Source organism: Seriola aureovittata, chromosome 4 (assembly GCF_021018895.1).
Source record: "Seriola aureovittata isolate HTS-2021-v1 ecotype China chromosome 4, ASM2101889v1, whole genome shotgun sequence".
In the NCBI taxonomy this organism is placed as follows: domain Eukaryota; kingdom Metazoa; phylum Chordata; class Actinopteri; order Carangiformes; family Carangidae; genus Seriola; species Seriola aureovittata.
In genome coordinates, this window is record NC_079367.1 from 16,912,242 (window position 1) to 16,928,067 (window position 15,826).

General features: G+C 39.3%; 1 protein-coding gene across 1 annotated transcript; it reads left to right on the plus strand.

The window, feature by feature from the left end:
- The first annotated feature begins 4,464 nt into the window (after window positions 1-4,464).
- Window positions 4,465-12,592, plus strand: si:dkey-202l22.6 (interferon-induced very large GTPase 1). The gene is made up of 4 exons (XM_056373295.1): window positions 4,465-4,529; window positions 5,890-6,028; window positions 6,970-11,914; window positions 12,018-12,592. The coding sequence occupies exons 2-4, from the start codon at window positions 5,986-5,988 to the stop codon at window positions 12,157-12,159; spliced, it is 5,130 nt and encodes a 1,709-aa protein (XP_056229270.1). The 5' UTR covers window positions 4,465-4,529; window positions 5,890-5,985; the 3' UTR covers window positions 12,160-12,592.
- Window positions 12,593-15,826: the final 3,234 nt, after the last annotated feature.

Sequence of the window (15,826 nt, forward strand, 5' to 3'; positions counted from 1 at the left end):
GATTCAAGCGGGCTATTTTTCTGATCAAAGTTTGAGTCAGTTGGATTTGACACATGATGTGAATCAAACCCTAGTGGTAACTTTAAGATAACAATTATTATGGCAGAAAAATAGCCAGCATTCAACTTCAATGACATTTCTACTTACTCTTTCTATACACGCCTATGCTGTTCCTCCTGAGGCCATCAAACTGTGAATGAAACAGAATAACTGTGTTAGACGACACATTCCAATGGATACACACACACTGACGCACAGAGGGGGGAAAAAAAGCTGAAGAACCAGTGGTGAAGATTGTGCACAAGATGTGTCAGATACCAGTCGGGTATGATGATTATCAATGCAAACAATTTTATCTGAAAGTTTAGCTGAAACATTGTTCACATACCACAAATTAAACACATGATACAACAGATAGTCACACAGGTGCTTTTCTTGAATTCTTCTACTCAACTGTACATAATGTGCCCGCGCTTAAGGAATGAGTGTGTGTAATGTACTGTACATGTGTGATGGCACCTGTGTGTGTGTGTCCTTTCTATCTGCAGTTAGAATAATGACCTCAAACGCAAATCCCCCTTGATTGGGATTACAGCGGCAGGGAAGCCACAGGCTGAGGACTGCATCAGCTTAGACTGCTTACACGTCAGTGTGGCCTGTGCTCACTCCCACACACTACCTCCATGACCTTATCTGTGAGGTCTCTTTTCTCTTTTTATCAAAGAAGTTAATGTGAATTTGAACTGTGGCCAGTCTACAACACAAAGCATCATATTCATTTCTGCCCCTTTATCTGTTCTTTTCTTCTCCCAGCTTATGTCACAGATGTTCTCTTTTTGTGAGCGGTCCTCTCACTTTCTTATCTCAGTACTTGTGGCCTTGGTTGAGTATAAAAGCTCTTCCTCCTTTTGTCCCTCTTGTTTACTGTTTAGCCTGTTTACCCACTGGATTCATCTTTACAAATTTAAACGCCAGAGCCAACTTTCAAGACGGTTACTTTAAACTATGAAAAAGGCACAAACAATCCACTAAGAGGTGAACTGCAGATTTTATATGTAGGACATCAGAGGTGTGCACTTTGGACTATAATGAAATATACTTCTTTATTTAGGAATCCATAGTGAAGCCTAAAGAATAGCCAAATAACTGCAAAATTATGGACAGCGTTGATCTCTGTACATTGATTTATTGATTCACCGAGGGTCAAAAGGCCATTAAGTCTGATACAAAACTCAACTTTATTGTATCGTAATACATTATTTGGCTGATGCTGTTTTACATCAGAGGCACCAAAAGTCATTTCTGTCTGTGTTGTTAATCATATTCCTGTGCTTTCCTTTGCAGTCCTCCTCTGAGACACCATAAGCAAGCGTAGGACATGTGACCAGCTTATATGCTCACATGCTGAGTCAAGCTTGACTGCTGAACTTTCCAAAAGCTCTGTCTGTACATTAGAAATCAGAAGATTAGAAAATGTAAATTATGAGCAAAAATTCCAGCCACACTGGCAGGGGAACTCCGAATGAAGATAGAACTTGTTTCTGTTCCCTCAAAATCTACGTCCTGCGAGAAGCCAAACCCTGAGCTAACCCCAGCGGACCTACTCAAAAGAGGATGTGGTGATTTGCAGAATGAATACTCATTGTATTTTATTGCTGGTAGGAATTAATTGACGTGTGCGACAGCAACTATACTTAGATCTCATTACAACCGACCTCTTCTGCTTTGCTGCTCCTCCGACTGTGTGACACTGAGTGAATCTGCCAAGGCAAAGGCTGGGACACCATGTAAGGTAAAGGGTCCTGTTGCCGTGCAAAGCGTACCCCTATCTGAAAGAGAAAAAAAGGACAATGTGTGGATCAAATGGGGAAACATAAGCAACCTCATCACTGTAGGTGTGCAGCCTCTCTCCCGAATGGCAGGTTTACTTAAAAGAGACGTGAAAAACATTAACTTTTCAGTACAGTTTGGTCTACTGAGTTTTTGGTGGTAGCCTACGTGACCTGTCACTGCTGAACTGGTAGTTTCTTTAGCAGCCTGAGCATTAAATGTAACATATAAGCAGAGAGGACTAAGAGAAAGGAAAGTTTTATAGTTTGACATGAGATTAATCATATTTGAATGCAGTCAATATAAACCTTGTTTATATTTGACTCTGACAACATGTTTTAACATCACACTAATCACATTCTGATGCTGTCCATATAAACAGGATTTGTATTTGACACTGACAACCTGCTGGGTGAGGAAACCACAATGTTAATGTTGCAGTTAAAACACAGAGCACTTTACCCACAAGTGTATTTCTTACAATATTAAAATATTCTTTATAATTGATATAAAGAATGTTTTAATATTAGGAGGAATTTTAAAGCAAACAGGACAAAAATATAATACTCTTAAATGTTACATTTCCTAAAATAATAATCAATACAATTCTTATTTCAGTTCCATCTATCCTAATGATCATCTTACCGATTCTACGACTCTGACCATCATGTACATGGCTGTTAGCATGGTGATCAACATCTTGACCACTGTTCCTTTAGTGTCTCTATTAATCCTTAATGTTCTCCTGGTTTTTTCGATTTCTTTCCTCAGTCCTGCCGAAGGAAAGATAAGTCCACACAGGAGCAGCAATCAGGAATGCAATGAAGGGCTGCCCAGGGGAAGGACAATTGGACACACACTGTTGAGTGCGTCCACTCACACGGGTTTCTCAGGTGCACACACAAACACACACTCACATGTACACAAACATGCACACACGCATACGTGCACTTCATTCCCTGCAGTCTCTGACACACGAGGGTAAGACCGCTAAAGAGCTTTGCAGGACAGAAATAGAGAAGCAGTAATCTTTTCCACGGCACAACACTTATCCCTCAGGTGTGCTTCCACCTCTCCTGCAGCTGAGGCAGATCAGGTTTTATTCAGACATATGGGACTAAGAAAGAGAATAAACCTTACTGATAATTTGCTTTGCAAATGAACTCTATTCTCCTTCTAGGACTTTTATGAGGCATGCTGATTATGAAAGCCCATATGGATCAGGGAGAAGGTCCTGGGTATTTCTTTCTATTAAGGCACCCTTCATAAAGTGTTTCTAAGTTGTAACTAATGAATTTATCAAAAGATAAGTGACAGTACGCTCTAAGCAATCACAGGGATTTTTCACTACCTGGCAGCCTAAGAGTTGCTGTCATTAATGGTTGTAAGCTTTAATAAGTCAACAATTAATAAAGCTATTAGTTACAACTTATGCATGTTTCATAAAATGTTCCTTATTACAAAGTATCAATATATAAAATTAGGTAAATGTAAATTATAGATGCCTGCTTTATTTTGACAAGAATCAAGATCAAGATGGCTGATGATTCTTTTAGATGTAAAAAGTATGAATCTGATAAAATAAATAATTATTATTATCATTATAATTAACAGCTCAAGCTGCTAATCTCCTCTGCCTTCTTGTAATTATGATCATGCAGTCTTAATGCACTACAGATATTTTTGGTAAGCCCTTTTCACTAATACTGAGAAGACTTTGTCCAAATAAGAAGGGGATGATGGTGCAAGATCAGAGAGGAGGATTGCATCAGATTTGAATTCACTTACATTTGCAAATTGAAAACCAGCGTTTTCGGTTACATCTTCTCTTTCTTGACCCCAAATACAAATAAGGACATATGTTTGGGCAAATCATGAACGTTTTCTGCATTTGTAATCACTCTATGCTTATGATTTTTGTGTTTGTGTTCAATGGCTGTCTGCAAACCATATTTCTTTTGGGATAATAAAGTGGAAATTGAGGTACAGGATATTCTATCTAGGATCAAGTAATCTCCTTCATTTGAATTTCTCTCTCTGGAACAGTTGTCCACTCTTATCCCAAGAGCCTCTGAGCCTGCTAAAGTAATGAAACAAGCCTTACATCTTATTACTTAATATGGCCAGAGTAAAACAGTTATGTCACAGAGGTTTCTAGAAAGAGGAAGTTATAGCATGAAGAACAGGCTTTCTATGAATAAAAGGGAGTATCAGAATGCCAGTTATTTGAGGTAATCAGCTAGACCTATATCTGAGACACCAGACATGACTGAGGATTTGTGTGCGTCATTGTCTGGAGCCTCGCCTCTGACCCTTGTAGACTAATGATAATACTTTGGTATTGTGCCTGTGAATACCTTTTACTAATACATCACACTGTGAGTAGCTGACGCTGCCTGCTCTTATCAAGTTTGAGTATCAAGTTTGTCATCTAAAGAATTTTTACATAATCACTAGTCTCATTTATTCACTCTTGCCTACATGTTTCTTGATGTGTGCTGTGAGTCTATCTGCATATGACTGATGTTCATGTTGTACTTATGGGATCAGATAGAAATGTAGGAAGGAATGTGTCTCATGACTGGACAGACAGGTATAAAAGCTCCTCTGACAGACAGAGAGACAAAGCCACCTGGTTACAGATGAAATGTGATGGATACTTGTTTTCTCTTACCGAGCAGTTGTATGAGGAGAAATAGGTAAGAACATTATGATTTTAAAAGAAATAAAAATAAAAATTGAGAGAACATAGGCACTATCACAAGGGTGATGAACTATTTGCATTAATAGCGGTAATGTGTTTGTCTTGCTTGAGAGATTATACATGAAACAGCATGCCTTTGATGAGAAATGAGAAATTTTTTGTGCAGAAGGATAGTTGTGTGCACATCGAACACTACTGTATATTTAAGCAGGGTTGAGGATGGCAGATTCAGTGACACAAAAAGCAGAGTATTCACACACTGGATTACAGCTCCTGAAATTTTTTCCCATTTAAAATATTTATTGAACATATAGATTATATGAGTTAGGGGATACAGGTAATACTTTAAAGCTAAGGAGTTAAAAGAAGGAATAACAGTAATTACAGTAATATATACTGTAGCTAACAAGTTCCTGACTCAGAATAACAGGATCAAGGACAATGGAGAAAACAAGTAAGCTATGTGCGAACACACTGATAGATACTAGGTTAATGAACAAGTGTATAATAATTAGTTCCTAGCGTGGATACTAAACACTTTCTTCATGAATCCCTTCGATGAACCCACAAAACCAGTAATTAATGATTACTTACTTACTTACTTACTTAAATAATTAATCAATTAACTATTAATTACTCAGACTAATTATTAGTGGCTCACTTAATGTTAATCTACCTGTAGTTCATTAATGGCACAAGTGACATCCTTATACAATTCATTTTACCTTATCATACCTTACATTTAACCACTGGTGGACCCCTCAGATGTATATGTACTAAACTATGTTAAGTTTATATAAAGTAAATACATTTAGCTCTACCTTGACCAACTACAACAGTAAAATGCTAATTACACTTGTTGCATCAGTATTGACAATATAATAGTAATAATATTGCACCAATCTCAGGGGACATTTTAGTGCACATTAACTGCTTTTCATTTACATTTACTCATTTGGCAGACTCTTTTATCCAAAGCAACTTAAAAGTGAGGGATATCACAATCTTCAACGACTACTCCTGAGGAGATGCCATTATATCAGCATATTATGTTCAGCCTGTCATGGATCAAGTTTTATATGAAACAGGGAGGATAGTCTTGCTTCAGTGAAACATTTCAGGGTAATAAAGGTCTGGACAAACCAGTCTCTTCTGTACTTTCCATAATGAACAGTCCCCTGAGATTGCAGGCAACAACATATTCTCATTTCTTGTAAGTAGGACAGTAGAGGTTTTCACATTTGCAGATACATGTGGTATTAGTGGTATAGTCCAAGGACACTTGAAGGTACCTTTGATTGTATTGTGCTGCTTTTTGTATTCCACTAATGTTTATGTTTCAATTTTAATCACAGGGTTCCAGTCAACACTCCACACCATTAGTGATGTGGCTGACCACAGAAGGAAAACTCATTTAATACAGACACGATAGAGAGTCAGCTGGATCTATCATGTCAGTGAAGCTTCCTAAAGGGCTGAGCAGCAAGAAGAAAAGTATGTGTCTTTTTTCTTTTCTTTGTTTTTTTTTTCTGGGATGTCGCATGATAGAAATATTTTTCATTTGGAAACAAAAAAGCTTCCTGAATATGGTGTGAATATTCATATTTTGAGAATGAGTGAGGCGAAGAAAAAGAAAAAGGAGACGTAATGTGTCACACATCTTGGGAGGTCTGTTACCTGATACCATTAAGGAAGGCAAAAATGAATTTGGGCTGACCATTACAGATGCCTCCTTTGACTGCTTTGGGTTTGGAAACAGAATGAGATAAAACCTGCAGGCCAAGAGGGAAGTATTTCGACTAAAGCACAGCATTACTGAATCTTTAATGTGTTTACTCATTGATGATAATTTGGGTTGGCAAAAGCAAGTGTAAATTCTGATGTTAATGGCACCATGGGAGGGTCTGTTTAAGAGAAACATTGCTGTTTTGTTTGCAGGTGTAGCTGAGACCCTGAGTTCAAATGTAATGGCTAGTTAGCTTTAGGGATAATGTGCCTTTTCTTCTAATAAAAGGTTGATATCCATAAAACTCAATTTTATATAACAATAACAAATTAAAAGCAGTATTAAGTATTAAAAGATTTTTAAAGCATATCCCACAATTTCTTTAAAAAGCAAAAACATGTTACTCTTGATTAAATTTAGTCTGAGGCAACAGCTGAAAACTACATAGAGTGCAAATTGATGATCAATAAGAACTCAGTACAAGTTTATCTTTGAAGATGGAAATCATTTGTTTGTACTTAGAATTGGCTCAAATTATAACCAGAGCATTTGAACCACTTCATGCCAAATGACAGAATTCTTTTTGCCCCCCCCCCAACTATATGAAATTTAATTTTACATTTAACTGGATACAACTATATTACCACATTAGATTACATAAAAATGTAGCCAATCCACAGTTTAAATGATTGCCTTGTTTTCAAACCAGAACCTCCAAGGGACAATGCCCAGACAGAAGTTCTACATAAGCTGGGCCTGGAGGCCTTCGGGACTACAACATTGGACCCTGTGTCTATGTTGGACATCAGCACTTGGACTCTGGAGAGCCAATCTCCTCTAGAGCCCAAAGATCTGCCAAAAGCTTTCCTCCAACGCCTTTGGCTGCTTAGTCAAGATGCCCGGAGTCCTTCCTGCAAACCTCCAAGCGATGTTCTGAACAACAATTCACCCCAGGAAATGATCAATGGTTTTGGAGAAGAAAGCCACTATGCCATCAACCCCCTTGATCTAGTTACAGCTGTCTTTATGTCTTCCAACACATTCCTTCACCAGGAGATGACTGTGCGCATGGTGCAATGCCAGTTTGCTGTGCCCCTGGTCCTACCAAGCATAGATCCAGAAGAACCTAGTCGCTTCCTTCTTTGGCCTTTGAGAGGTGTTGTGAGTCCATGGACATCTCACTCTCTGGACAAAAACAGGGAGGTCCAAGAGGGGGATTTGGCAAGTACATACATGCCAATGATTTCTTGTGTGAAGCTTGGTCACTGTGGTGTCTCTAAGTCACAGGTGCTCAACCACATTATAAGTGGACTCAAATCTTGCAATGAAACATTTCTCCACAAGGGAATAGGTGAAGGACAGGTGCACCGGAAACTCTCCAATGGCCTAGTAGAGATTGGATGGTCTCTACCCACTGGAGTCGCTGCCAGAGATAATTTCACGGTCCCTGTGGTCATTTCAAACCTACGTGGAGATGCCAGCACACATGAGAAATGCTTCAGCCTTCTATGCCAAGCTTCTTCAGCTGTGGTTGTTTTCTGTGGGAATCTTAGGGAGAAAGATAAACAACTTCTTACTTCCTACAAAGATGTGGCAAACAAGCTCATACTGATTGATGTTTCAGACACTGAGAAAAATGAGAACAGTGTAGTGGGGTTTGTTGATCAGAACCTTGAAGAAGACATGGGGCTACCTGAAGGGTCAGTGCTGCAAGGGAGAGCTTTGAGTGAGGAGGATCTGGCTAATAGGTTGTCTGACACCCTGAAAGATCTGTTACCAGATAAGTTGAAACTTGTTACACTTGAGGCAGCAGCAAAATTAGCAGCAGAACTTGGTCTTACTGTGGATGAAGGGGCAGTCTGTAAAAAGGCAATGGCCACAGTAGAAAAGGTATTGAACGGGTTAGACGAGGGATCTGCTCAATTTAAGGAGAAACAGCTTCCATTGCAGGGGCATTCATGGAGCAAACTGGCTGAAATAGAAAAGGAGGAAAGTAAACAGAAAAAAGAAGGAAATAAAATCGATCCCCAACTGCAAGAAGAAAAGAAAAACATCTTGGTCCAGTTGAGCGACTACAAAATGACCCCAACAATGAAGATTTTCACCGATGCGCTTTTCACAACAGATAAAATGGAGAGAACTTATTTCTTAAGTTGGATGAAACTGAGGCTTCAACTGAAGCAAACTGAAAAATACAACAGTCTACAAGATCTATTCACTAATCTGCAGACAGAAAAGAAAGATGACATGCCCGAACATTCTGATGAGCTTGAAAATGGAGCCAATGACGAACCAGAGGACAGTGATAGTTTCTGCACAGATTCTACTTTTGAAGAAGAGGTAACTGAAGAGCAGCCCGTAAATGCTGAACTGCAAATTTCTTATCAACAGTTTGACATTGAGCCCACGCATGATCAAGTCATAGAGCAGCAGTTATATATGATGTCAAATCTGAAAGAGATTCAAGAGATAAGTGAAAACAAAGTCAGTTTTGAACAACAAATTTCAGATCCGGTCTTTGAGAACCAAAATGGTCATTTGGAGTCTGGAGAAAATGGAACCTGCCAAGTGACACAGCAAGATGAACCAAAACTGACACCAGCAACATCAGATTTGACTTCTTCTTCTGAACAACAAATATGCCCAGATGTTTCCGTTGAACCTCAGGTAGACAAATGTTCAGAGCTTTTTGAACCTGATCCATCCTTGCTGGGGCTCGAGCACTTTCTGCGTGAGATGGGCCTAATTTTTGAGCTATCCCACATCAGCCCCAGCAGCGGGAGTCATAATGTGTTGCGTCTTCCCAGTTTAGCTGCAGACATGCTTCTCTATGGGATTCCACTTGAACTAATGGATGGAGATGCCTCAAACATTCCCATCTGCTGGCTGGGCTGTGTCTTTGCAGACCTCAAACGCCGCCTACCTCAAGAACAATGCAGGACCCGAGTGCTGACAAACCTTGGAGTACATCATGCAAGGAATGCTGAGGTTCTTTCGGCATTATTTGGGGTAAAATTCCCTGAAGGAAGGAAAAGGTCCACCAGAGGGGTGTACATGGTTGCCCTCTGCCTCCCTGATACCCTTAGAAAGGACATGGAATGTGATTTTCTGTTGTTAATTGATGTAGAAGGTCTCTGCTCTCAAGGCAACAAAATAAATACCCAGATTCATGACAATGAGATGGCCACTGTTGCAACAGGATTGAGTGATGTTTTAATACAAAACATCTCTTCACATGCAGGTTCTGAGTTTGAAACAGACTTCACTGTCATAGTCAATGCTGTCCTACGCATCAAAGAATGTGGCTCCATGCCCAACTGCCAACTCCTGGTCCACAATGAAGAAATAAATGGCTTACTACAAGCCTCACAGTTAAGGCGTGTTTCGGAGATGCTTCAGACTGAGACTGGGGACAGAGGAAATAACAATGCTGATAAGCAATATACAAAGATCACAAGCTGTATCACCTTTGTCAAAGGGCCTTGGTCCAATAGATCCCTCTCTGAACCTGTTGATACACAGTATGGTAAGGCTGTGTTACAGCTTAAGAAAAACCTGTTTGGGGCATTGAGGAAATGTGCAGCTAAGTCTGAAGCCATAGGGCAGCCAGAAGTTATAGTCCGTTTGTGTACTGTTTGGGATGCAGTGAAAGCAGAATCATTCTCAATTGGTCTGCAAAATACTGACATAGCTATAGCATTCTCTATATTGTGCACAGAGATTTCCAAGTGGGAGGATACATTCCTGGAGCACATGGACAGCTGGCTTACTGGAGCAACACAGAAAATCGTCACCACTAACACAAAGGCTTTAGATGCTGCAAAACAAAATGACCTTCTTAGTGAGTTAAAGGATGAAGCCAGAGAGGAGGTCAAAACAGAGGTGGACAAAATCAGGTCAAAAGTAGAGGCCTATTTGATTAAAGATGACCTTTTCAACGTGAGCACTGACACATTCAAGCCAATCCTAATGAGCAATATGAGTGACCTCCAGGAACGAGCAACTGAAGAGATAATACAAAGGTTGGAGACAATCAAAGAGAGCCATTGTTCTACAACACAGCAGAAAAAATTTGAGATCTTACTGGAAGAGGAACAAGAGTCCAGGTTGCATGCACTTGTAGAGAAGAGCAAGTCAGACAAAGTTCTCCTTCAAGATGCAGAGCTAGAAGAGGAATTTGAGAGTGTGTGGAGTAAGATGTTGTCGAACTTTGACTTCAGGCCCTCAGAGGCAGACGATATAACTGTAAGAGTGACAGATATTCTGAGACAGAATCTAATCAAGCGCGGCCTCCAGAAACACATTAACAAAATTGAAGAAATCGGCAAAAACCAGACATCTAGCTTTCAAGTTTATGATGAGCACTTTGGATACCGCAGCAGATTAAAGCACATGTTTGAGGACAACAACAGACTACAGAGGTTAGAAGCTCAACAGCTGGCAAGCGGCGTGATAGAGGAATACAATCAGTTTGTAGCAGATAAATCTAGCTTAGCAGCAGATTTCTCTGACAGCTACATTACTGAACTGTTAGAAAATGTTGAGAAAGCTTTGAAGGAAAAATCTATGGAAATCAGATCAGCTTTTGAAGTGGATCTGAAAGTGTATCTATGTAGCTCTGCATGCCAACACTTCCAAAAACTACATGACCGCTATGCCAAGGACACAGAGCTTTTGACATGTATCACTGCAACCAAGAGTACGTACTTGGCAGAGTTTATCTACCAGTTCAGGAAGAGAGACCAATGCCAAAGGGTGGCACAAGCATTCAGCTCCATGGTCATCAAACCTACAGTGTTTGACTATATCTATAGACCATTGGGGGTGCATATCATAGAAGAGATCCAGGCTAAAGAACAGCTGTATCAGTCCCCACGTGTTTTTAACCAAAGCTTGCTGGAAGAACTGATAAAGGAAGACCGCTTTGAAAGCTTCCTGGAATACTTGGTTTCCTATGATAGCTTCAGACTGAGGAAGATCCAGGAGACAGTGGTGGCTCATCTCTCTGAATCAACCAACATGGATAAATTGAGGCAACATAGACTTGGAGAAATTGTGGGAAAGATTGCAGCAGCAGTGAGTCAAACGGCAGAAGGTACCAGTGGAGTGCTGAGTGATACAAAGCCACTGCTGGAGAGAGTGTGCCTCATTTTAGAGCGAGATGGAGATATTGATGTCGCCAGGGCCTGTCTGGATGGACCTCTCTTCAGTATCACCACAGAATGGGATCGTTTTGTTACATGTTTAATGGAGTTACTGGCTGAAATGCGGTTGGACTTTGCCCAGGAGTTCTCCCAAAATGTGGATATTACTCAACTTCTTAACTGCCTTCCAGTTCAGCCCCAACACATCCTCTTGAACAGAATAAGACGCTGTGACAAGAAATGTCCTCTCTGCGGAGCCCCCTGTGAGGTGGAGGAAATAGGGCATGAGGTTCACAGGGCTCTGCTCCACAGGCCCATAGGCATGCTGCCTTATGACTTGTCTTCTGTGTCCTTTATCAGCTGCCCTGAAAGTATGATCCAGGTTAACACAGCTCAGAATAAGGACACACAGAATACATCTGTGGCTTGCAATGACCTCCATTCCCTCTATCCAGCCTGGAACATCTCCCCTGAGGACCCAAACAGCCAGACAACCAGTGCTTACTGGAGGTAATGTGTGTTTTTTTAGACTTGAATATAATCATTCCAAATAGTAATATTTAAATTTCTACTATTACTATATGAAATTAGCTTAATGTTCTTTTATTTGCAGGTATGTGTTGGTGAGGTTCAATGAGAAGTTTGCAAAGGAATATGATAAGACGCCAGCCATGATTCCTGAGGAGTGGAAGAACATCACTGAGGAAGAGGCTTTAGGCAGTCTGAAGGAAGCCCTTCTCACTAAACAGTGCTGATATAAGGACTGCCCTGTGCTGTGTGCTCTCTTTATCATAACACACGTGACATTTTATTGATCAAGTTCCGATTTGATCTTGGTTTAGAGGTCATACAATTACCAATGATTGTTGATAATGGTGATGATGGACAGAAGATTAATCATATGAACCATTCTTTCGAAAACACTGATGATGACAACTGACTTTTATTATTTGCCTTTTTCCTTTCACCATTCCCCTAAAAAAAGTGTCCTTTCTGTAAAAAAATGCTTTTTGAATATATTGTAAATGTTGATGCTGTATTATCTCACTCCCCTGCTTTCTGATCTGATCAACAATATAAAAAAACTCGACATTGAAATAGAAATTGTTAACCTTAAAATACTTCAAGTAACTTGTCTCCAACAGTAATTTACAGTATGTCAACTCCATTTGTTCTGGGTACTAGAATGACTTAGAGTATATCCTATATCCTCTTATTAGCCTTTGTTTTATATATATATATATATATATATATAGGTTGTGACACTACATTTTTACTTCACAGGTTCAGAGATTGCTACAATATTTAAGTGAAACATAAAATATAAAAAATAAGTGAATGTATTAAAATGACAAAGAACAGAAAACTACTTTGAAACATTTTTATTTCTTGTTTATTTCATTTGAACACACCGCCACACCTGCTAAAAGGAGCACCACATGTTATACCTCAGCAGACTTTGATAGGATTTAGGTGTTCTGAAGATAGTCCTTTCAAATTTTATATTCTTTCTTTCAACAAAGCTGAGGCAATTATAAATCTATAGGATAAAGCGTGGAATCCAAAAGTGCTCAGCATGGAATCATGTACATCCCTCTCACAGTTTCTGCCACAAAATCACCATCAAACTTTCCTGAAATATTTCATCTTGTGTAGTGGTGGCATGCAAAATTGCCATGATAAAGGTTACACATTTAACTCTTCTTCTATGAGCACAAACAGGATCCTCTAATGCGCGTCATCAGAATGACTGCTCATCTCTCTGAAATTTGCATGTCCCTGTTCTGCCAAGCACAACAAACTTATGGTACCAGATATAAACTTTAATTTGCCTTTGCCTGGACTCTACTGAAGTGGAGGGTAAAGTCAAATGGTGAAATCCACAAGAGGGCAATGTAGGATGGAGGAATCCCTGATAGAAAAACACTGAGATGTAAGAACAGGGAGCATTGGTTTCTATCTGTATACTGAACCTGACCTGCTGTTCCTTACTATATACTGTATTAATTCATTTATCCATCTATCCAGTCACTTGTTTATCTGTCCATCTGTACCACTTGCAGTTTCATCATGCATCATCATCATCATTTCATTCATTGCAGTGTTATTCTTAATTGTTCAATTTATGGACCAATTAGTCGATAAATACCGTACCATTAGAGGTAGATTTTTTTTGTATCTACTATATTTAATGCTATATTTTTTTCCCTTTACTAAACAAATGAAATATCTACTTGATATTTTTATATGTGCAAAGAGCAAAATAAATATATATAAATATGTAGTATTGCAGGTCTAACTGCCCTTTTTGGAAGATACGTACGTAGAAGACATTGACAGTGACAGTGACAGTGACCTGCAGTAACTCAACAGATCTCTTCAGACAGGTCAGTCTGACAGCAGAGGTCACCTCCGGTCTTTAGCTTGGATTCTGTACAACCATGTGACCACAAGGATCTCAGGCTACATGTGAAGGCTTGTGAGGGTTTAAAAGCTCAATAGTTGGACTTGAGGCCAGGGCACGAAGAGCTTTAGAAATTGTAAAATATTTAAATTTATTCTCTCAATGTGAAGGAAGTGGTCATATTTCGTGTTCTTTGTAAAGCCTGGCTGCTGCTGAGATTTAAACAATCTTCATCTAGTCTTAGGTCATCCTAGAGGCCAACTAGTAACTGTACATGCAGAGTCATTTCTCCTCAGACTTTGTAATAAGGGGCCACTGTATTTCATGAAAAAGATCAAAGGACATCTATGTGGCACTTTATTTGAATTTTTAAAACTTTTCTTTATGCCTCAAATTACAAGTTCCATGTATTTTGAGCTGTGTAGTACAATAATTGGCATTTTTCAAAATGTACCCTTTATTTTATTCCTCCAATTATTTTATGTCAATATAGCATTCATCCTATGAATTACATGAATCTAAGCACAACTGTTGTTTATTTCTATCACCTCCACCCTAATTTCTAGTTGTTCGTTTGTTTGTTTATTATTTGTTTATCACATTCTGAATAGCATGGTTAACTTCATATTACTGCTTTAACATTGCAGTATATCATATTTAACATGACAAGTCTATTGCACTCATACTGTAAAAACAGATTGGCATAGTCTCACACATCCACACCAAAATATCCCAGCAGTGGCTTCCAATTCTTAGTTAAATTGAATGAGCAAAGGTTTTCCCCACAGAAGCAGCTATGACTGGATTATATACTGTAGAAAGAAAATGAAATCAGGTGTAGCGGACATACCTGGCCTGGCATCAGTCACAAGCCATTAAAGAAGTTCATTGTAAGGACATGGAGAGTTATGGACCCAAAATTGACACTTTGTTACTCTTCCCACATTCAAACTATCAAATTGGTAGGAAACAAAGACAAAGGACCCTTCTCTCACAAACAGACCATGCTGTTAGCATGTCAGAGGATAGGATACACAACCAGGTCAAAGGGTCAGCTCCAAAGGATCAAGAAACCAAAAGAGACGCTGGCAGATAACACATCTGCCCACGACCGCCTGCAGAGAAGCCTACCAGAAATCAAGAGTGCCTGAGGCAGAAAGTCTCCTGGCAAACTCCACCAGAGCTGAACTGCTGAGACACCGTCTGAATCCGTCACGATGATAACATATATATTTAATCACCAAATCTCATTCGTAGACGTAGTGATCATTGGCTGTATAGATGTAGTGTAAAGCAATAACAAATTCTCTCCCACCTTTGCCAACTCATCACACTGCTCATTTCATTGTTATTTTCATCTTTATGATTATTACACATTGCATTTACTCTGTAGATAGTAGTTTAGTTAATAAACTTCTTTATTTACACCCAGTCGTTGTCCTGTTGTTCTCTTTTGACGTAGAGACTGGAGAGCCATTGAATCGAGAAGTCATGGCTTCTGATATGAGATTGATCACATTAATCAATGAAGTTATTCATTGTTGTCCTCCCTGAGGACTGGGGCCCCCTTTCAACGAGAGCAAATTCAAAATTTTTGTGTTCACGCTACACAGGACATCAAATGTTATCATTCGGTGGTTGCTGTTTTCATCTGTTATTATTTAGCAGACAAATTTGAACATCCAACTTCTATCGCATTTTAAAGTTTATTTTTCAATGAGTAATCACAGTATGGGCCAATCTACCTTGCAGCCAGAGGGAGAAAACAAAGCTTTACAAACAGCAGTATGCCATGAGCAACAGATTTACAGACCAGCGTGAGGATAAATTTATTCCATTGTGCCAGGCAGATCGATTAAGCCCACTGCTCTGTATGTTGCCCAGACAAACCAGATGAAGCCAAACAAAAGTGGGATTTAAATATTCCATAATAGACTTGTCATATCTATCTTGGTCTCAAAGATAAAGAAATTAATATTTGTCAGGGCAGTGATTTCTGGTGACGTTCTTTTAGCACA

Excerpts from the sequence above, each read along its gene's own strand:
- si:dkey-202l22.6 (XM_056373295.1), top strand. The coding sequence starts at position 5,986 with ATGTCAGTGAAGCTTCCTAAAGGGCTGAGCAGCAAGAAGAAAA. Across the intron at positions 6,029-6,969 it reads GCTGAGCAGCAAGAAGAAAA|AACCTCCAAGGGACAATGCC; the intron begins GTATGTGTCTTT and ends TTTTCAAACCAG. Across the intron at positions 11,915-12,017 it reads ACAACCAGTGCTTACTGGAG|GTATGTGTTGGTGAGGTTCA; the intron begins GTAATGTGTGTT and ends TTTTATTTGCAG.